At 38.0% G+C, this 23,847-nt stretch overlaps 1 protein-coding gene across 1 annotated transcript in view; it reads left to right on the top strand.

Annotated features, from left to right (window-relative positions):
• The window catches only part of DCC (DCC netrin 1 receptor), a 521,919-nt gene that overhangs the window by 302,181 nt on the left and 195,891 nt on the right, over positions 1-23,847 (top strand). The window contains exons 9-10 of the mRNA XM_027769938.1: positions 2,435-2,545; positions 20,731-20,925. Of these exons, the coding sequence (XP_027625739.1) occupies positions 2,435-2,545; positions 20,731-20,925 (306 nt within the window). The remainder of the gene's footprint in view (positions 1-2,434; positions 2,546-20,730; positions 20,926-23,847) is intronic.

Below are 23,847 nucleotides of genomic sequence, written 5' to 3'. Positions count from 1 at the left end.
TGAACCCAAGTAGATTTAGTGTTCTTTTTAAGTGCACATCTTCCATATACTAAGCATCATTGTAAGCTCTATGGATATACAATGAAAACACCAATGTAACAAGGACGCCACCACCACCAATGATCTCATTACATGTCCTCATGGAGTTTCTGGTCTATTTCATAAAATTACAAACTTTCTTGGAAGACAGCATTTTGCACACCCCAATGAGGTGTGGTCATGTCATAATCTTGTAATTTGTTTTTTCCCTGCATTTTCCCTCCTATCAGGATTTGGAGGGCATGCATGCACTTGTGCTCCGTGTGATTTTCAAGCTTTTGGGGCCAAGATTCTTAGCTGTGTTTGGTTATATGGCATCTAGCTCCCTGTGCAGAGTGATAACCACCCCGACACTGCCCAGCTCCTCTCTGGTGGTCCATTTTTGGGGACCTGCTCCCTGCTTGAGAACTCTGTTCTTTCTTCCTTCTCTATAGGTTGACCATCAGATAGTCTTTTCTAATAATACTATTTATTGAATGCAAGTATCCCTTGCTTTAACAAGTCCATTCTGACCATCTCTTAAAATGCTGCCTTCTATGAGTACTAAGTTAGAATTCTTCTTAGTATAGTGGTTCCATTCCTGGACCTGGTGGCTTAAACTCACGCCAGACACATGCACGTGCAAACCCAAGATCCCGAGAGGAGAATAGTGAAGAGATTATGGCGTGGCCATTCCCCTGGGTGGTGATTTCTCGTTTACACATCCTATAGCAAAAACGTCTCTTCAATTAAAAAAAGAAAAAAAAAAGAATTCCCAATTCCCTCTTAGTATTATATTAGTATTGTTTTAGTATTGTATACTTACTGTCCTATTCAAAAATCTATTGTATGAATAGATAACTTTATGCATGATATAAGGATCATTTCACTCATAATTTACTTATACATTTTTCTTGGTAAAAAAATATTTTACTATTTCAGATTCATGGAAAAAGAGAAAGAGTGCTTATTTTTATTAAAGTTTTTCAGCTCTGAGGTTTAAGGACTTGGCAAGATAAGCTGAGCCTGAATGTCTTAAAAACATCTTACAGTCTTGGGACCAGCAGTTGGCATAATGGCTAGGTCACTGGACTCCCATGTAGCTAGCTGACTGCTGTTGGAGTCCCAGACCTGGTGACTTAAACTCACGCTGGGCACATGTGCATGTGTGCCCAAGATCCCAAGAGGAGAATGGAGGAGAAGGGATTGCTGCATGACCATGCATCCTGGGGCATGATTTCTCACTTTCTGTCTCTATTTCTAGTGAATGTACATGCCTTATAGCAAAAAAACCTCTACCAAAAAAAATAAAAAAGTCTTACAGTCTTTTGATAAGTAAACTTATTTTACAATAATTTGTCATGCTAATGAACAACTTTGAGATATGGATAAGGGGAAAGTTATTTATACTAAAAATTTACACATATCAGACAGTGGTTTTTATGGCCCAAAACTTCCAGACAAAGAGGATCTCCTATCCTTCATACCCACTCCCAAATCAGGTGAATGACTGGACCCATCCAGCATGTGACCATCACCATGGAGGTCAGAGGGATTGCATGTGAAAGCCCCACCTGGGAAAAACCTGGACAAACCCTTCCTGACAGGATAAGCTCCATATCCCAACCCCTGCCCCAACTCCTTTTTTGCAATCTATTTTCCAGGACCACCTTCCTGCTTGGGACCTCTGTTCTTCCTTCTCCTTCAATACACTCTCCACTTTGCTATCAAAAAAAGAAGAAGAAGAAAAAGAAAAACATTACACATGTCAGTTGTCAGTCTAATGATCCACAAGGCATCACTAGTTTACTTGGGTTTTCTATATTCTCTGAAGCTAGGCCTCATGAGCACTGAGTATATTATATATCCAATTATCAAACAGAGATTGACCTTTATTTGTAGCATGGAAGCTGATACAAAATGAAATATGTGTGAAAGGTGGTTTCAAGAAACAAAAATACAGTATTTTCTGTCAAATTGCAGAGTCTTTGGATTCTTTTTTCTTGGACCAAAGAACATAATCAGTGACCTTGAATGAATGATGGAGACACAGATTTTTAGAATGACTTCTTGATTTATAGGCAGAGCTTTTCTGAACAGTGAGGAAAAATGATCCTTGCTATTTTTGATTATTTCTTCATCATTCATATTTTACATTCTGCATCTGCCCTGAGGCTATTTCCATGGATACATTTTTATAAACTAGAAAAAAACACATGACAATATATGAAAAATAACTTGATTTCTTGCTGTGGTTTCCCTGCCTCTTTGGTGAAAATAATAATTACCAAAATAATCACAAACAATGTAAAGTACGTCAACTATTTTTAAAATGTTGCTAAAACTTTCAAAACTCAGGTAGGATATTTGTTGTTTAGTAACTTATTTTTTCCCCCTGTGGAAACTTCCTTCATAGGACTGGAGAAGGGAAGTCAGTACAGTTTCCAAGTGTCAGCCATGACAGTCAATGGTACTGGCCCATCATCCAACTGGTATACAACGGAGACTCCAGAGAATGATCTAGATGGTAAGAACTTTCCCTAATCACTGTCACTCGGATATCATTCTTCTTTGTTTCTTTCATTTCAAAGAGTCCCTTAAAAAATATGATGAACTCCAATTTTGAGCACATTGATTTTTTCTACATCTTTAGGTACAAAACAATACAAAACAAAACACAATACAACAAAACCCATTTATGAATAGTCTTCACCAAAACCATAGAGATAGTTGCCATTCCATGAATAGAGTGGCATTAATTATGGACCTAATTACAAGTTATTTTTTTCTCCTGGATAATCCAAAATGAGATAGTTTTCCATTTATTTTATTTTCCATAATTAACCTTAACCATTTTCTTCACAAGAATTTCTGTAATTTCTGATACTAATTATGAGACATAATTGTATTACATAATTTCTCTTGCTTTTTTATTATGCTTCTATAAAACATTGATATGCATTTTTGACTTGTTTATGATGCTACCTTTAATATTTACACCATATTTTCATGATATAAACAAAAACCTTTGTGTAATTGATAGTGATCTTGAGGCATTTATGGATATTAAGACTCATAAAATTCATATATCAAATATAAGCAGAAGCCTCAAAATTAGCAGATAAATTGCTCTGGAAATAAAAATGTTATGGCTAAACAAACAAACAAAAAAAAACAATCAAGAGAAATGGGTAAAGGAAAGCAATAACAATGACAAAAGTTTAATAAAATAGTCATAGACCACACAGAATTAGAGTTATACCAGAAAGAGAATTCATAAAAATGAGAGGCACTTGGAAAAGAAGTTAGGATCACCATACTTAAAGCTAGATAATCAAAACTGGGACCAAGAAAAAGAAGATAAAAAACATTATATATTGAAAATGTGATGACACAAAATGACTGTCTAAATAACTGGTAATGAAATTCTCTTATTCCTTAAGCGATAGACCTGAAATTATTCAAATATAAATGGAAAGCAAAATTTCTGTATCATTTCCTTTTCCTCTCCTTTTTCTCTCTCCCTCCCTCCCCTGTCTTTATTTTTATCTTTGTTCTTCTTCCATTACCCTTTGTCAAGTGTTTTCTTCCTTCCTCTTTATCAAACTCTACTTTTTTATTCTTCTCCTTTGTCTCTTTCTTCGTCTCTTTAAATAACTCACTGTCACTCATAATTTTACAATAATCACAGATTTACTATTTCTACCATAATTAAGGTGACCGTAAAATAATCAATAGATGCTATTTCCATAATAATGATAATACTACCATGTGACAACATCCTAATTCAAAGACTATAGGAAACTCACTAAGCTTCAGCTACTGCACATAGCTCTGAGTACACATTAAAATGAGAAAGACACGACTTTTTTTTCTCATGGAGCTTAGAGTAGAGCAAAAAAAAGAGACAGATTTTAGGTGAGTTCAGTGGAAATTGTCATTGTTACAGTTCAAACATAATTGGATATTTGCAATACCATGTGGTTCAACATAGGATGTATATAGAGAGAAGGAGAGTAATTGATAGGTGGGCAGACAGACCTATGGAATTCTTAGATTTGAACTGAGACTTGAAGGATGAATAAGAATTAGCTATGCAGAAGAGGATGTTCATTAGAAATGAAGAAGGGAAGAAAAGTAAAATATAGGTTTGAAGTCAAGACAGTAGACTGGTAGGGAACTGGAAAAAGACTCTAGAGGCTGAAACACTTAAATAATGTGATGCAGTTTGTAAGAGAGGCTAGTTCTATACTGGCAAGACCAAATTAAAGATTTTCAATGCTGGCTTAAGAAAGTCGTTACTTACTTTCCTCTGGACAAGTCATTAGAGAATTTTTAAAAAACTGGCAATTTAAGAGCCTGCAAGTGGCATGGTGATTGGGGCACTGGACTCCCACACAGCTTCCTGGGTTCAAATCCTGAACCTGGTGACTTGAAAATCATGCTGGGCACATGTGCATGTATGTTTAAAAACTCAGGGAGAAAATGGAAGAAAAGGGATTGTGGCCTGGCCATACCCCCAGGAGGTAATTTCTCACTTTCCTTCTCACAGTCTCTCTCTGACTCTTTAGCAAGTGCACACACCCTATGGCAAAAAACTTAAAAAAATAAAATAAAATAAAGATAGTGACTTAATTAGAATTGTATTTTTAAAAGTGTACTTTAGCTGAAGCATTAAAAAAAGCATTTGTATTCAAAATAGGCAACATAGTTATGACAACCCCAGAGGAGCTGGAGGTAGGAGGTTTACCTGGCAGTCTGAGCAATGGGTTGGTTTCCTGATAAAGAAGTGAGCTTTAGAAAATAATTCCTTCATGACCAAAAAATAAATAAATAAATGAAAATAGTTACGTGGTAGTCTGAGTGATTTATTATGCAGTTCTTTTTGTAGTCAGCAGAACATAGTGATCTGTTCTGTACTTCTCCTTAGAATAGTTACTAAATAGAGCTGATGCTTATAGCTACAGTTGCTTTGAGGCTCAATACAGCCAGCTTTTGGCTGTGGAAACTTAGCCAATGTGACTGTGTCTTTTACCCTGTGTGCTCAATATCTCCTGCCTTATTTTCCGGGAGTCACACATTCCTAAGAGAGATGTAAAAGGGGTATATATTGTACATCGACCAGACCACAGAGGAAAAACATAGAGACTTCATTAAAAAGAAAAATATAGGGAACCAGCAGTTAGCCTAATGGCTATGTTGCTGGACTCCCACATAGTTGACTGCGGTTCACGTCCAGGACCCAGTGGCTTAAAACTCACACCGGGCCCGTGTGCGTGCGTGCCCAAGATCCTGAGAGGAGAATGGAGGAGAAGGGATTGTGGCGTGACCATCCCCTCTGGGGGGTGATTTCTCGCTTTCTGTCTCTATGTCTCCGTCTGTCTGGCAAGTGCACGTGCCCTATAGCAAAAACCTCTCTCAAAAAAAAAAAAAAAAAAGAAAGAAAGAAAAAGAAAAATATAGTGATTTCCTTTCCTTTCCCAGACCCTACCCTATCCTACCTGTAAGTGGGGACTAACTCCTATCTCAAGAGGGGCTCCCAACAGGGTTATTAAACCAAGATCCACACTGTGCATAGCTGACCTAAACTGCAGGAGTGTGCACACAACCCAGCCTGCTCAGGGAGGCCCCAGATGCAAACCCATGGCTCCTCCCTTTTGGGTTCCCCTGCTCTACAGCTACTTTACTACCAGCCCCTGAGAAATAACTTCTCAGATGTATCTGCCTATACTTTATCCTCTCTTCTCCACTTATGAAGTATATTTTATTAGCCTTACTTTACAGAGGAATAGAAGGCTAGGAAAATTTAACTAACTTGATCAAGTCAGCCAACAAGTATGGAGCTGGAACTCAAGACTAGGTTCGTGTCTTAAGGTTCAGTGCCATTGATCAGAGCAAAGCCTCCATCTATCCTGTAGAACTGACCTGGTGACAATAAAGACAGTGATTCAAGGCAAACGATTCTAAGAAATGAGGTCATATCATTTACTCAAACCTAAGGGGCTATCTCTCTTACTGGAAGGAGTGACAATAAATGGAGCAGAGGTGCCGAAGGTCCTACAAAATATCCAGAATGAATGGGACTCTCCACTTGACTTACGTGCCCTTTCTCCTGACTGCCAATGAGTCACCACTAAGTGAAACCAAGATGTAAAATCACAGCTTTGTGGATAGCACAGAACTCCCATTTAACTCCATGATTTTCATATGCATGCGATCTAAATATAACCCAATTGATATATTTATTTTAATCAGGGATCTCTAAGTCATGCTTATGGATAGAGTCTCAATAAATGCTTCATTGGATTTGTTTGAACTTTTCCACGTTCTAGGTTTAATAATACCTCTCTTCTACAGGCAGCATCCTTCCTCACTTTTTCCCTGTTTTAGTACTGATGCAGTTATTATGAAATTAATTAATATAGTTGAGAACCTACAGTGTGCTGAGTCTTGGCGAGTATAAAAATGAAAAGGAAAAGAACATTTCTGTTGAGGCATAGACAGATAATGGCTTCACTGATTGGAAAATCTTCATGGAAAAAACTAGAATGAAAGTTTTCAGGGAAGGTGATTCCGACCACTAGGGTATATGGGACAGCATAATAAGCATTCTTCATAAAACGCTTTTAGGGAATCATTTCTACCACTGTTAGTTCTGATTGCACCCTCATTCACCCAAATGTTACTCTTTCACCAGTCTATTATCTTAGCATATTTCAACACTTCCCAAATATCGCCTCTTTTCTAATTCTTCTCTCTCTCCATCTGGATGGTAACTGTTAAGAAAATTCTGTTCTATCCCATACACATTAGCAATCTGGGGGAAAAAAAGTAAATAATTAAAAGAAATTTAATAGAGTTGATGCTTCTTGTACATAACACTATTATAAGTTATGATTTGAGACTATTCGTGTGTAAACAAAATGGAAATTAACAGCTGTTATAGGACTTTCAACTGTGAAAAAGTGTGAGACTGTTATGTTTCACTTGTGGTAAGAAATGAATAGTATCAAGGCTTTCTCAGTATTGACCCGTGATCACTTTCCACTGGGACTTGACCTTAAACCATTTCGATTTCCCTTCCTTCAGGTTTTCTTCTTTTAATTGCACCGTACAAAAAAAGTGTGACTCTTTATACTGACAAATGGAGAAGCTCAGTAGACACTAGTATCTCCAAAAGAAAACTCAACCTTTTGACTCGCTCTTTTTCTTTCTCTGTGCGTTGTGTATATACTTATGTGACAGAGATTTTTTAAAAATAATCATCTCCTTTAATTTATTCATGTAAATGCTTAAATTGTAAAGCAGAAAGTACTTCTAACAAAGTTTTCTTGGCTCATGTTGGGAAACATTGAATGCTAAACATTCCAAAGTGAGAATTTCCACAGAAAATTGTTTTGATTTTTCTTGAATTATGAATAAGGGAGAAACAATCATTTGGAAAACCATGTGAAATGGGAGGCATTCTTTGCTAGAACCAAAGAAAGTTACCTTGGAAGGGAGCTATACAGCATTAGCATTTCCTTGATGTGCGTCTTAACTTTCCCCCAAGCCCCAAATAGGTCTCCAGGTGAACCCCACAGAGTGATCTACTGATTACCAGGTAGCCCTGAGGCCTTCAAGTTAACTATACAGAAGGGCTATTGGTACATTTTTAAAGACAAGTCCCTGTCTCCTGTGACTTCTGTAGTTCCTCTTACCTTCTCCGTTTGGCTAAAGTAGTTGCAAAGATGAACAGTAACAGAGAAACATCCCAATTCCTTATGGACTGCCCTTTTAATTAGGATGTTCTGTTAAAGTAATTATAAAGCCAAACCACACTGTTTGTTCAGGGTTCCCTGGAAAGCACGTTGCTATTACTGACAGCTGGGAAGTTTTTAAATATTTATTTTGTGCCTCAAAATTTCAGCTTAAAAAAAAAAAAAAACCCAGATCATTAGAATTCCCCCCGGTTCTTATGTAAATGTCTTGCATAAGAAAATGAGAGAATTTGTGGTGAAGTTCAACAAGGTATCCTCCAGGAAATTGAGCTTGGAGATCTGTTTGTGCTGAATTTTTTTTTTAAGTGAACAGGTGGAAATTGCTATACACAATCAATAATGATGTGACTTAAAATTAAACCTCTATCCTAAAGTGAAGTAGTTTTGGTGAGCAAAAATCAGCAATGCAAAGACTTCTGAAAGGGCAACAGTGATGTTGCAAAAACATGTGAACCTAGGAGCTGGCTCTAATTTCCTGCCCTCAGGAAATAAGTAATTAGTCCTATTAGCCTGATCTGCTAATGGCAAAATGAGTTTACTGCAAATTTATTTCATTTGAGAAGTGAACCACGGAGATGCTCCTGTGGTTTGGTACCTGCACAATTTGTGGTAGTCACTGAGAACATGGATTTGTGAAGGAACACATTAGAGCTTATTTTCAGAATAATTATAAAATTTAAGTTAATGAGACCACTTAGAAAGAAGGGTCACTGTATGTTAAAATTATCATGTTTTTTTAAAAAATTGAGTTCCAAAAATGGAAAATTTCTGGGCAAAGAGAATTAGAAAAGAGAAAAAATTAATTTGTTGGCCAATTGGAAGAAATAGAAGGAAAGAATCAAAAAGAAAGAAGAGCAAAATATTTATATGAGTCATAGTAAGCTGATCAGTAACCCCACCCTACAATGTCCATGTCCTAAACCTTAGAACCTGTGAACATGTTACCATACATGGCCCAAAAGTCTTTGCAGAAACGATTACACTAGGGGCCTAGAGATGGATAGATTGTCCTAGATTAGCTGGTGGGACCAGTGTATTGTAAGTTCCCAAAGAGAGGAGGAGAAAGGTAAGAGTGAGAGAAGGAGACAACACAAGGAGATTGATGCAGGGCTATGAACCAAGGGAGGCGGGCAGCCTTTAGAAATTTGAAAGACATGGACCCAGCAAGTGGCATGGTGGTTAAGGTATGGACTCCCACATGGTTGAAGATAGTTTGAGTCCCATACCTGGTGGCTTGAAAAACACCAGGCATATGTGCCTGTGTCCAAAGTCCAGAGAGGAAGAGAATGGAAGAAGAGGGATTGTGGCATGACCATCCCTGTGGGGGGTGATTTTTCACTTTCCTACTCAAATGTCTCTCTCTCGGGGAGAGCAAATGTACCCTATGGCAAAAAAAAAAAAGAAAGAAAGAAAGAAAGTTTGAAAGACAAGAAAGTTCATTGTTCTCTAACCTTTTGAAAAGTAGCACAGCCCTGCTTATACTTAGAATTTTGCTGACTGAGGCTGATTTTAAACTTCAAAACTCCAGTACTATAAAATAAGTTTGTGTTGGTTTAGGCCATTAAGCTTATAGTAATGATGCCCGAACAGGCAGGAATACTCATTCGGGGGATCAGAAATCAGATTCATGCCACTCACTAGTTGACGAAAGATAACAGTTGGTGAATAAGGGAAGGAATGTATTCAGTGAATACATTCTAAGCAGTGCCTGTCTAGGTGTGGCTTTGCAAAACTTGAGCTGATACAATCTTCAGCCAGTCATATGGGAGGAGGCTAGTGGAGTCTTTCTCTCTATCTCGTAGCCCAGCATTTATAAAGACTCGGCAAGGTTATTGTTAACTTCCATTAGTCAAGCATTAGGCTCCATCTATTTTGCTGAAGATAAAACAAGTTCTGTAAGACTCATTGTCAAGTTAAACTGATTTTCCTAAGGATTATTAATCTATTAAGATGAAGTCTGAGACTAAGTACTATACAAAATCACTTTGGTTTCCTTATGGTTTGGTTACAGAACTTTAAGCCACTTCTTACAGCAGCAACAGGAAACTAATGATATTGCTCAAAAGAGAAAAAAAAAAAGTTAATGTTGTTTGAGTCATTGACAAAGATAAATATACTGCAGCAAAATAAAAGTTTGCCTGGACATTGGTGTTTCATCTTGGTTTCATTTGGCAGTATTTTAAGGCCAAAAAGTATGAAAACAATGAAGCACTAGGCATGGAATAGAAAAGTAGGTCAAGAAAAAGGAAAAGTACTATTAAAATGTAAGGCTCAAAATTCTGGAATTGCACACAGAGTAAATATTGAAAAAGGTTTCATTTGAGAAAGAATCATAGGTATAACATATTTTTTGATGTTAGACTTGCCTAATAGATACCTAAAGAAACAAACTAAAACCCAAAGTTTTCTATGATTTGGTAGAAGATAAATATTATATAAAAATTATATATCCATGTAAGTATTACTATTTTTAAAAATGTATATATGTGGGAGATTTTTGATACAGGGCACATGTGCTCGCCAGAGAGACAGAGACAGAAAGAGGACTCCCATGTAGTCGACCACAGCTCGAGTCCTGGACCAAGTGGCTTAAACTCACACCGGGCATGAGTTTGTACTTTGAATTTTGCTCACTGAGACTGATCCTGTGCATGCATGCCCAAGATTCCGAGAGGAGAATGGTGGAGAAGGGACTGCGGTGGTCATCCCCCCTGCGGGATGATTTCTCACTTTCTGTCTCTCTGTCTCTCTGGTGAGCACATGCACCCTATAGCAAAAACCTCTCAAAAAAATTTTTTTTAAGTCTGAGAACCAGCAGATGGCATAATGGTTACATCACTGGATTCCCACATAGCTGATACCTGTTCGACTCCTGGACCCAGCAGCTTAAAACTCATGCTGGGTGCATCTGTGTGCATGCACAAAGTTACAAGAGGAAAGAATCGAGGAGAAGGGATTGAGGCATGGCCATTCCACTGGGGGGTTATTTCTTCCATTCTGTCTCTCCAGTAAGTGTATGTGTCCTATAGCAAAAAAACAAGCAAACAAACAAACAAAAAAAAAAAACCTCAAAGGAAAATAAAAATATTTAAGTCTGAAATTGATGTACAGATTAGTCAGGAGAACAAATATATATTGATATTTATTGATAGAGAAAAGAATATTTAGGGTTAATTATTAAAATTAATAGTGAGGGGTTGAGAGAGGGCTTGACCACAAAGTATGAGGAACTGTTGGGGGTGCTAGAAGAGTTCTGCATCATGAAGGGAATGATGGAAACATGTCTTTACATCTTTGAACAAACCCATAGAACCCTAATCCACTTAGTGAATTTTGCATAAATTTTTTAAATATATTGAAAAATTAATGCTGAGAAAATACTAGGCAGGAAAGGATAAAGGAATACAAGATAGAGTTTAATAGTGAACAAAAGAAGCATCCCCCTACAATTAACAAATAAATAGAAATGTCCATTGGTGAGAACAGGCCCTGCTGACAGAAGTGGACACCTTAGCATGAGTCAGACCTGCTAGGAAGACAGTGTGAGTGGATCAGCCATCTTATGTAATTCGTTATACAAAAATATAGGCTATTAAGGACAGGAACAAAACTCTAACAAAATGTCCCATCAAATGTAGCACATTAAATCGAGAACAAATATGTGAGTATTTGTCAAAAAGACCAACTGTCTGACACCACTTGGCAGTACCATCCACAGCAGTCAGGACCCAACAGTGACTGTTTTCATTAGCGAAAGCCAGCAGAGACAATTCTTGCTTGCCACTGGGAGGGAAAATACCTTAATGACTATGTCTTTACCCTGTTTCATTTCTATATTATTCCATTTTTTTCCTCAAAATTTTTATGAAGACAGTTATACCAAAATGAGGTGATTTTATATGTAATAACCATAATATATAATGACAGTTATATTTAACTTTATAGGAAATATAGACTTTATTCCCACATTTTTAAGCATTTTATGCTAAGAGCTGTTCTAGTTACTGGACTTAGAGAACTTATGGAGGAGAGAAAGAGTCAATCAAAGAGACAATAATCAAATTAAATCTGCAGCACAGTAAGTTGAAATGAATCCTACAGGAGAAAAAGGAGATTTAGAGTAAGGAGAGGAAGATGACAATGTTAAATATGGTAGTCAGGGAAGGCTGCAATTGGAAATGAAAACAAAAACCTGAAAGAGAAGAGAGGAAGCCAAATCTAGAGGAATACTTTCCAGGCAGAAAGCACAGCAACTGCCAATGCCCGCAGGGCAGAGTGTGCTGGATGTGTTTGAAGAACTGCAAAGTATCCAGTGTGGAATGGATGGCTGGAGTGTCAGGGGAGCAAAGGGAAAAGCAATAGAATGAGCCAGGAAGGTAAGAAGGAAAGGAATAGACCAGGTAGAGCCTATAGGCCATTGGGAAGAACCTGGTCTTATAATGTAGTATGGAAACACTTTGGAGAGTTTTGAGCAGAGCAACAACATAATCATAGATGTATTTTATTTATTTATGCACATACTCTGTATCTGAGTTCACGCACATTTGTGTTAGATACCATGCTTATGCTAGTGGCTTCCATTGCTACATTTCCTGGCATAATTTTATCACCAAGACCTCAGACTTATCACCAAATTGTTCCCTGATATTTCCACAGGTTTGACTAAAGGACATCACAAATTTAAAATGGCCCAAGGAAAACTCTTATTTTTCCTCATCTCGGCACATCACCTCCCTGTAGCCCAAGCCAAAAACTCATGGGTTATGACTGAGTCTCCTCTTTCTCACCCACTCACCTCTAATCTACAGCTCTGTTGACGATACATCCCAAATGTTAAGTGTTCTGAACACTCCACTTTATGTCATCTCCACAAAAGCCACCCAGACAAATGCAAAATTGTTTTTAGGGTCTCATTGTTTCTCTCTATGCTCATCTCTCAAAATGTCTTTTAATCTAGAAAATAGAGTGAAACAAAATTTTAAAAAAAGTAAAATTAAAAATAGGTTTAATACATTGATTTGATCATACTTCAATCTTTTACCCCTGCCTTCAGCTCCAAGCCATTCTTAGATCAGAGCACCTGCCCTGTGTATTCAAGGAGATCTCTGGACATGAACCCAGACCTTCCCATCGGGTCGACCTTGCAGAGCATTACTTTTTTACTGCTACCCACCTTTAGTCTCCTTCTCATTGTACTTAGATTAAAATCTCTTTCCTGCTTGCCTTGACTTAACTTGATTAAAGTGGCCTGGTCTCTGACTGGCTCAAAACCCTCCTTTTTCTTTTTTTGTATTTTTTATTTGTTAAAAATGGTATTAAGGGACCATCAGATGGTGTAATGTTTATATTGCTGGACTCCCACATAGTTGATCATGGTTCAAGTCCTGAACCCAGCAGCTTAAAATTCACAATGGGCATGCACATGTACATGTGCACATGTGTGCCCAGAATCCCAAGAAGAGAATGGAGGAGAAGGGATTGCAGCATGGCCATCCCCCTGGGGAGTAATTTCTTGCTTCCTCTCTCTCTGTCTCTCTGGGGAGGACACATGCCCTATAGCAAAAGATCTTTTAAAGAAGATTTTGTTAAAATATACATAACAGGTCCGCCCATAATGTAGTTAAGATGACCGGATCCCACATGGCCAACTGCATGGTCCAAACTTGGATCCAGTGACTTGAAAAACACATCAGATACATGTGCATGAATGCCCAAAATCAAGAATGGAGGGAAAATGGAGGAGAAGAGATTGTGGCATGAGTGAAAAACACATCAGACACATGTGCATGAATGCCCAAAATCAGGAATGGAGGGAAAATGGAGGAGGAGAGATTATGGCATGATCATTCTCCATGGGAGAGGGATGCTATGTTTCTCTCTTTCTCCCTCTCTTTCAGGTGAGCACATGGCCCCCTCTGGCAAATAAAATAATAGTAATAATAATAATAATAATAATAATAGCACCAAATTTACCATCTTAGTTATTTTGAGCATACAATTAACTGACATTTCATACACTCTCATTTTTGCATAACTGTGACCACCATCCATCTTCAGAATTCTTTCATCCTACAGAATGTAAATTCTGCACTCAATAAATCATAACTATCTAGTCCCCACTTCCACACCCAGCACCTGACAGCCACACTTCTGCTTTCTATCTCTGAGGATTTGACTTCATCACTGACGTTTCCTTGGCTGGCTCTTTCAGACCATTCATTGTAGACTCTAACGAGAAGACCAACCTGGATGAGTCAGTTATTAGCCCATCAGTGCAGCATTTATTGGGATCTGATGATTTCCTTATTTATTAATATTTTTTTCTTTCCTTCTCTAACACTATTTCTCCAGTACCTAGAACTATGATTATATATAGGGCATACACAGTAAATGTTGAAATGTCACAGGGACTAATGTAATAAATCTCCTAGTGTCCTGCATGTGAATATTACTCATTAGTGGAAACCTGTAATCATCACTCAGAATAGCTTATGTTCTTTACAACCAAACTAAACAGAGAGGATCCATAATTCCATAGTATAATCACGAATGACAGTTGACCTAGTTATCTTGATCACTGAGACTCCAGTAGAAATTTGAGACCTCATTAATTGGTATATTTCAGGCAAAATGTGCTCTTTGGTTTCAAATTATCTCAGTAATTACCCTAATACTCCTCTGTGCTTTATATGTGCAATCACTAGATACTTGTGAAATCTTTCATATATTTCTGAGCAGCAAATTTCAGTCTCAGACTCAAAACAAGGAGTATTCATGTCGCATACCATCTACGGCAAATTTTTTAAATTGATATTTTATAGTTCATTCCAGTAATAACCACTTTCATAACCTGTAAGGTCATCGGTGTCAGAGAAAACTCATTCAGATAGTACAGAAGGAAAAGTGGTGTTTCTGTCTTTATATTAAGAAGCAAGTGGGTGGGCAGAATTGGCTCCTCTGGATTATAAACAGTTTCTGACATAGTTACCATCAAGAAGGGGCCACATATGATGAATGGCTGAGGTCCAGTACTGCCCTGAAGGTACTGTCCTGGCCTGTCATCTTAAAGTGGTCTAAAGGCTCATGAAAGGGACCAGCAGATGGCATAATGGTTGCATAGTTGGACTCCTACATGGCCAACTGCAGTTCTAGTCCTGGACGCCCCGCCTCTCCCCCTCCCCCCGAAGGCTTGAAACTCACAGCAGGCACATGTACAGGCATGTCCAAAATCCAGAATGGAGGAGAAGGCATTGTGGCATGGCCATCCCCCTGTGGGGTGATTTCTCACTTTCTGTCTCTCTGTCTGTTTCTTTCTCTCTCTCTCCATCTCTTCAGTGAGGACACATGCTCTATAGCAAAAATATCTCTCTCTCAAAAGAAAAAAGAACTCATTAAATATTTAAATAAAGAGGCAGCATATACTCTCTTATACTAACACCCTTATTGTTCTATAATGTTAACAACTATGTTGAGGTTTGCATCTAAGATTGAAACCATCTTTATGCAGTGAAAGGTAAGGGGCAATCAAGAGCTGATCAGTGTGCTCAATACCATGGTGTATTTACAGCTCCAGAGAGAAAATTCTGTGAGTACTCACTCAGACTAACTCGCAGAAGTACTTCGTGGTTTACAGGAATATGTGTAAATTATTATTCTGAAAACTTTTTTTAAAAGTTGTTTTCATGCCATGATCCACTGCCAACCTTAGCCAGCCTGGATCACCAACACACAACGATGCCAACGTGTACAAGGAAATCTCAGAACGTGACTCTGGGATCTTCTCATGTGGCCTCAGCCTTGAGGAGCGCCGTGTTACTGCTGTGCCTGTACAGCTGGCCTGAAAACATTTAAAATAGATGTATTCTCTTTTATTGTACAAAGTGTTGAATGCTGTCATACCAATCATTATATTTTTATATATCTTTAAATATTTTAAAATTTTCAAAAATTTTTAATTAAAAAATAATTTTAAGTTTTAAATTAAAAATATGTTTTAGAGAGATTTGTGTATAGGGCACATGCACTTGCTGGAGAGACAGAAAGTAAGAAATCATCCCCCAGGGAGTATGGCCATGCTGCAATCCCTTCTCTTCCATTCTCCTCTCAGAATTTTGGGTCCGCAAGCACATGCGTCTAGTGTAAGTTTTAAGCCACAGGATCAAGGACTCGAACCACAGTCAACTACATGGGAGTCCAGTGACATAACCATTATACCATCTGCTGGTCCTAAGTTTTTTTTTAATAATCATAGAGCACCTGTACTTACTGAAGAGAGACAGAAAAAGAAGTAAACTGAAAAATCACCTCCTAGAGTGGATGGCCATGCTGCAATACCTTCTCCATTCTCCTCTCAGGATTCTGGGGATGGACGCACACATGACTTGCATGTTTTTCAAGCCAGTGGGTCCAGGACTCAAACCAGAGTGTTGGGCATGTGAGATCCAGAGCCTTAACCACCACTCCATGAGCTGTCCCTTATTTATTTATTTATTTATTTTTGGGGGGAGAGGTTTTCACTATAGGGCATGTGTGCTTGCCAGACAGACAGAGAGAGACAGAGAGACAGAAAGTGAGAAATCACCCCCCAGTGGGGATGGCCACACCGCAGTCCCTTCTTCTCCATTCTCCTCTCGGGATCTTGAGCATGCACGCACACGCGCCCAGCGTGAGTTTCAAGCCACCGGGTCTGGGACACAAACCGCAGTCGACTATGTGGGAGTCCAGCGACATAGCCATTACGCTAACTGCTGGTCCCAAGCTGGCCCTTATTTTTAAGAAGTTATAAATGCAAAGAATCTAAATGCAGTAGTCCCCCTTTCCATGGTTTTATCTTCTACCATTTCAGCTACCTGCAATCCACTGTAGTCCAAAAGCATGTGACTTAGGGGGCATGGCGGTGCTCACCTATGGCAAAAAATAGGCGACTTTGGTAATAATGAGAGAGAGAGGCCACATTTATATTAATTCTAGTACAGAGTATTGTCAAAATTGTTCTTTTTTAAAAGTTTATTCATTTCTGGTACCAGCACTAGGCATAATGATTATGTTGCTGGACCACCACATAGTCAACTGAGGTTCAAGACTCAGACCCAGAGACTTAAAATTCATGGCAGGTACATGTGCGTGCATGGCCAAAACCCTGGGAGAAGAATGGAGAAGAAGGGGTTATGGCATGGCCATTCCCCCAGGGGGTGATTTCTTGCTTTCTGCCTCTCTGTCTCTCTAGCAAACACATGAGCACTGTAACAAAAATCTCTCAAATAAATAAATAAATGTGTTTATTCATTTCTTTCTTGCACTAGTCAGAAAGAGAGAAATTTACTCCAACAGGGTCTTCAAGGTGTAGTGCACTTGAGCTTCGCCCAGGCCCAGATAATGAGCATGTGCACATTTGGCAGGTGCCAGAAAATCTCTGAATGCGAACTAGAGACATTTCCATGTGCCTCAGCCCCATAAAGCATTATGTACTTCATTCCAAATCCTAATTAATCTGTTTTATTAATGGTTATAATGCAGTCATTGATTACTGTACCTATTTTTTATATTTTAAGGATTTTTTTCTGTAACTTTATTTATTTATTTATTTATTTTAATTTGACCAGAGAGGGACAGAGTGAGAGAGTAAGAGAGAGAGGGAAAATGAGAAAGCAAGCCACCAGGCTTTGGACTCGAACCACAATAAACCATGTGGTAGTCCAGCACCCTTAACCACCATGCTACACACTGGCCCACCATACCTAACTTACAAGTTAAAACTTTATCATAGGTATGTATGTATAGCAAAAAGAAAGAGATACAAAGGAATCAGTACTATTCAGTTTCAGGATCCTCCAAGAGCCCTAGAAAGTTATCCTCTGCAGATAAGAGGATACTACTGTAGTTTTTAGTTTATTTTCTTAATATAGAATTAGGCAGATTACATTGTTATTTCAATAATTATTGCAAAAACTTTAAATGGGTTAAACAGAATTGATTGTACAACCCATCACATTTCAAGGACACTGGCAAGACTATGGCAATAGGGCTGAATGGTATTAATCCATCCCTTTCATCTCTTTTATTACTTTTACTTAGGGTTTATAGTGGGAAATAGTTCACAAACATTATGTTTCTGCTGTTAAGGTTTATATCCACATTTTGAGACATAATTTTTTTATGATGCCTTTGCATATTATATCACAGGCTTCTTTAGGACAGACAAATAATAGCTTGTCCCTTTTTGCTCACAAAAAGAGCATCTTTACAAGAAAACCCATCTTCAGCAAATTCTGTTGATGTGGCAGCTTCAGAATCTTTGAAAAACTATTGGTATAGTGCCTTTAATAAAAAGGCATGCTTCCATCTCTCACTTAAGCTAGCAGGGCGTGTGCTGATTACTGATAAAATTGGTATAGGATATTGTATCAGTTCCTGCTACTACCTCAAAAAGGAAAGAGTAATCTTACCTTTGGTAATCAAATTCTCTCACTTATTTTGGCATATGTTACTTTTAGAGATTTTTCCACTGGGATGGAGTAGTGAATGTAATAATTTGAATAAGGTTCAAATGCTAATGTTTGTGAGTATATATTGATAGCTTGGATATGTGTTAAGGATGCAATGGATTGTTGAAGAGAAGGGTAAGAAAGAACATGCCCATCCATGCCCTTCTTCCCAGAAGTCCTCCCTGATTTTGAAAAATAGGCTATTCTTGCCTGTCTTGCCTATTAAATATTGCCTATTAGAGTATTCGCAATAACCTATAGTAACTTCTTTAAAAAATTAGTAAAGTGTACATGCACTTGCCACAGAGAGACGGAGATGGAGGGAAAGTCAGAAAGCACGCTTCATGGAGGATGTCACTTGACAATTCCTTCTCTTTCATTTTTACTTTTGGGATTTTGGGAATGCATGCACATGCACCCAATGTGGTTTTCAAGCCTCTGGATCTGGGATTTGAATCTTGCAGTCAGCCATATGGAATCCAGCTTCCTTAACCACCATGCCAGTGGTTAGCCCATATTTTCTATTTTTGTTATGTTTTTTTTTTTCCCCATTGTTTCCCATTAGACTATAAACTCCAGGAGTGCAAGTTTTATATCTACCATAATAACCCTGCCCATACCCTTGCCAGTGGCTAGCCCATATTTGCTATTTTTGTTATGGGTTTTTTTTCCCCATTGTTTCCCATTAGACTATAAACTCCAGGAGTGCAAGTTTTATATCTACCATAATAACCCTGCCCATACCCTGAACATCATAGGTGCCTAATCCCCTACCTCATAGTAGGTACTATGTAGGTACAATTTATTAATTGTCTACTAATCAGTGTTCTGAGAATTCATTATTTTAGGAGATATACATCATACGAAAGAATCTTGATGTAAAAATCAAAATGTTAGTTTACTAGTCAATTTATTCATTTCAATGCATGGTCTCTTTAAAAGAAATGTATGGGGACCCAGCAGGTGGCATAATGTTTTTTTCACTGGACTCCCATGTAGTCAACCACAGTTTGAGTCTCAGACCTAGCAACTTAAAACTAAAGCCAGGAACCAACAGATGGCAAAATGTTTACGTCACTGGACTCCCACGTGACTGACCATGGTGCAAGTCCCAGACTCAGAGGCTTGAAACTCACACCAAGTACATGTGCATGTGTGCCCAAAATCCCAAGAGGAGAATGGAGGAGAAGGGATTGCAGTATGGCCATCTCCCCGGGGAGTGATTTCTTGCTTTCTGTCTTTCTGTCTGTCTGGCAAGTACATACACTCCACAGCAAAAATCTCTCTGAAAGAAAAAACAATAATAAAATCTCGTATTGAAAGTGTGTGTGTGGATACCCAACAACTCAAGAGGAGAATGGAGGACATGGGATTGCAACATGGCCATCCCCTTGAGTGATTTCTTGCTTTCTGCCTCTCTGTCTCTCATGTGCTCTATAGAAAAATTTCTCTCAAGAAAAAAGAATATCAGGGTAGCATATAAAATATATTTTCTCCCTAGTAGTTAATATCAGTTAAGAATTGTGTGCTATTCATAACAAGAGTCGCTTTATGTATTATCTCACAAAACCTTCTCAACACCATGTGAAATCATTACTAACTTTATCTTTATTCTACAATGGAAGGAACTATGGCTTAGAAAGGATTAGTAAAGTCTTAAGGTCTCACAGCTAATGGGTAGGCAGTATACATTTGAACTCTGCTATTTCTTACTTCCAGAACTCAGGCTTTAAGTCAATCAGTATTTGGATTGACAACTTAATTGGAAGGAAGACTCAGAGTAATTAAAAAATTTCATGAGGACACACAGGTGGTAAATCACAGAATGTGATATTAACTCAAATGTGCACAACTCCAAGGCCCATACAACCTTTAATCCAGGCCCTGGTCTCCTTGCCTTTAATAATAAATGCATTTTTCACAGATGCAATAAAACTGTGGGTCAATTACCATCCTAATCATGCTGAATAGATCATGGCCTTCAACTCTCCCTCCTGACAATTTCTTAAGAAAGGACTGTTATATTTATTTTTACTTTTAGTTAAATCAGAGTAAATAATTCTTGAGTAAGACAGTATTTGATATTTCATTTACTGTTTTATTATTCTTACATTTGCTTTGATTCTACCTTCTATTAATGATACCTAAGAATTGTGTGTGTGTGTGTGTGTGTGTGTGTGTGTGTGTACACACACAAATGAGGAAGAAATAAGAATGAGAGGTATGATTTTAGAATGCCTATGGAAGGAATTCAGTATCCTCTTCTTACACTTACGATATTCTGTGAAGGTAAATCAAGCATGGAAAATGTATCACATGCTTAAAAATAAGGAGGAATTGGGCAATATGTGATGAATAATTTGGGCATTGGTTGAGTATGATATTAAGTCTTGCTTGAATGGGAAGTGTTGACCACATTACAGATTCTGTTACGAGATGTGTTGTTGATGCCTCTTTTTGGATCCTAGAGTCTCAAGTTCCTGATCAGCCAAGTTCTCTTCATGTGAGACCCCAGACCAACTGCATCATCATGAGCTGGACTCCTCCCCTGAACCCAAACATTGTGGTACGAGGTTACATTATCGGTTATGGTGTTGGGAGCCCTTATGCTGAGACAGTGCGTGTGGACAGTAAGCAGCGATATTACTCCATAGAGAGATTGGGTAAGTAGCTATGATTTTTAGTAAGCAAAATAAATTATTAATTTTGAATTATTTTCTTTCTTAGAAAATTGCTCTTTGGAATTGTGATTTTAGTTTGTAGTATATATTAACTCTTGAAACAGCTTTGCACATGCCCATAGTAAGTCGTCTCTGGACTTTGGATTTGGAAAATTGGATCTAGAGATGTCCACAGTGATGAGTGCTGTGGCGTGTGCCTTGCTTTCATGTCACAGAAAGTACATTGGATTATTTTTGTTTGTCCAGTGGTCAATGGGAACTTATTAAAAGAAAGTCCATGGGACCAGCAGTTGGTGTAATGGCTGTGTTGCTGGACTCTCATGTAGTAGACTGTGGTTCAAATCCTGGACCCGGTGGATTAAACTCATGCCGGGTGCAGCATATGCATGCGTACTCAAGATCCCGAGAGGAGCATGGAGGAGAAGGGGTTGCGGCATGGACATCCCCCTTGGGGGGTGATTTCTCGCTTCCTGTCTCTCTGTCTCTCTCTGTCTTTCTGGTGAACACACACGCCCTATAGCAAAACCTCACAAAGAAAAGAAAAAAAAAAGGCAGTCCACATAGTTTAAGCTTTATTGTTCTCACTAGAAAGATGTTCTGTTGGTTTTTCCCTAAAATTAAATTATCTAGTTATAGTACCTTCTTTCCCCAAACCATTCATAGGTAAGGCTTTGGAGCTATAGCATTATGACTGTAAGTTAGAAGGATGGAAAAGGAATTTTCAGTCAAATCAGTAAATTGGGCTTATCAAATTTCCTCCTACATGTATGTCTGCTCCCTCCAGAACCCAAGTTCTCTTCCTGTACTCAACCATTTTTTAACTGAATAATTATATTTCTGAATTCATTGAATATTTGTTTACTCAGAAAGGTCTAATATGTGTAAAAAATTAATATTTACATAATATCTGATTGTCTATAGTGTCATATGAGACCATATAATGATAGATAAAAATAAATATATGCAATAAGAGAAGACTTCAAAAGAAAATGAAAAAATGGAATCAAAGTACAGGTTTATTTTGGTGCAAAATCTTTTTGAAATCTTTGCATAGTTTTCTCAAAATGCATATTTCCCATGAACTTTTTGAAGACTCGCCTCATGTCAGGATACCAATAAATTAAGTAATTCTCATTTGAAAAAAGTTGACTCTTAACTGTTGATTTATTACAGTATTATTTGCAGTGAAGTACAATAACCCCCTGGAAATGCACCTGCTTAGGGGTGAGGATGAGGGTGTAGCTTATCTGCAATTTCTTTACAAACAGAACATTTGTGATAAGAAGCTTGATTTGAATTTGAATAACTAAAATGTGATAGCACAGAAAGATTTTCTCAGTGTAAAAGAAAAATTGCACTGACCCACTCTTTATTTTTTTGACCCATTCTTTCTGTAATTGCTTCAAACACTAGTAAAAGAAGCACTTTCTCAAAATCTCCACAATCTTACCTAGATTGTCATTTATAAACAGTATTTAGACCAGCTAGTAGTGTTGTGGTTAAAATGGCTGAATTCTAGGGCCTTCAGGTGGCATGGTGGTTAAGGTGCCAGACCAGCTAGTAGTGTTGTGGTTAAAATGGTTGAATTCTAGGGCCTGCAGGTGGTGTAGTGGTTAAGGTGCTGGACTCCCACATGGCTAGGTGCAGTTCGAGTCCTGAACCTGGCACTTACTTATCACTTTCCTTCTCTCTTTCTGTCTCTCTCTCTCTCTCTTTTTTCCTCTTTCTCTCTCTGTTTCTCTCTGATAAAATTAAAACATAGTAATAATAATAAGGGACAAGCAGATGGCATAATGGTTATATCTCTGGACTCCCACATAGTTGACCATGATTTGATTCCTGGACCCAGTGGCTTCAAACTCATGCTAGGCATGTGTGCGTGCATGCCTAAAATACCTAGAGGAGAATGAAGGAGAAGGGATTGTGGTATGGCTATCCTCCCAGGAGGGTGATTTCTTGTTTTCTGTCTCTCTGTCTATCTGGCAAGTGCATGTGTCCTATAGCAAAAATCTCTCTTAAAAAAAGAGTAATAATAATGAGAAATAAAATAAAATAAATAATAAATACTTAAATAAAGAAAGGAAGAAAGAAAGATGGCCAAATTCTATCTGGCCAACGCTACAGATCAAGACCCAGACTCCAAGGCTTAAAAACTATGCTGGGCACATGGGTGTGCAAGCCTAAAATTCTGAGTGAAGAATGAAAGAGAAGGAATTGTGATATGGCCATTCCCCCTAGGGAGTACTTTGCTACTTTCCATTTCTCCCTCTCTCTCTCTTTCTCTCTCTCTCTCTCTGGCAAACACACATGCCCTATAACAAATAGGAAGTAAAAAAAGGAGGAAAGGAAGAAAAACCTGTTGTCTAAGTCAGTTCCAAAATGTAAAGACAATCACTAAACTCTCATTTTATGGCCATCAGGCCTATGTTAGGGGACTTTCACTTCTCCATTTTTCAGTATACACCGTCACTGACAGTTCATTTGATGCCACCCAGGAGACAAGTGAGAGAATGTAGCCCTGGTAGTGTGCAAGCTCCCTTGCAGTGAGAACTTGGTGCAAACTCAGCAGTCATAAAGGAAAACAGCATTATTTTAAAAATGAAGATAATGATGCTGTTTATTACAAGCAAACTCCCCAAGAGTTTGGGAGATTAACATTGACGTATCTCCCCAAATACTTAAGAAAAAAAATAATAAAAATCTCTTTGTATGTTGTTTTAAATTGCTAAGACAATGGTTAAAGTTAGAATGAGATACGGACCTGTCTTGATGGATGTTAATCATGAAAATGCACTTTAAAACTTATCTGAAGAGAGAACATATACATATGTGTACATGTACATACGTGTATCTGTCAATTGGAGCATAGTCCTATATTTTAACAAAAACCATGAAATAAAATAA

This window comes from Tupaia chinensis, unplaced genomic scaffold (assembly GCF_000334495.1).
Source record: "Tupaia chinensis unplaced genomic scaffold, TupChi_1.0 Scaffold000098_2, whole genome shotgun sequence".
NCBI classification, from domain to species: domain Eukaryota; kingdom Metazoa; phylum Chordata; class Mammalia; order Scandentia; family Tupaiidae; genus Tupaia; species Tupaia belangeri.
Note: the sequence above shows the minus strand (reverse complement) of the source record. Positions and strands in the feature narration are given on the sequence as shown.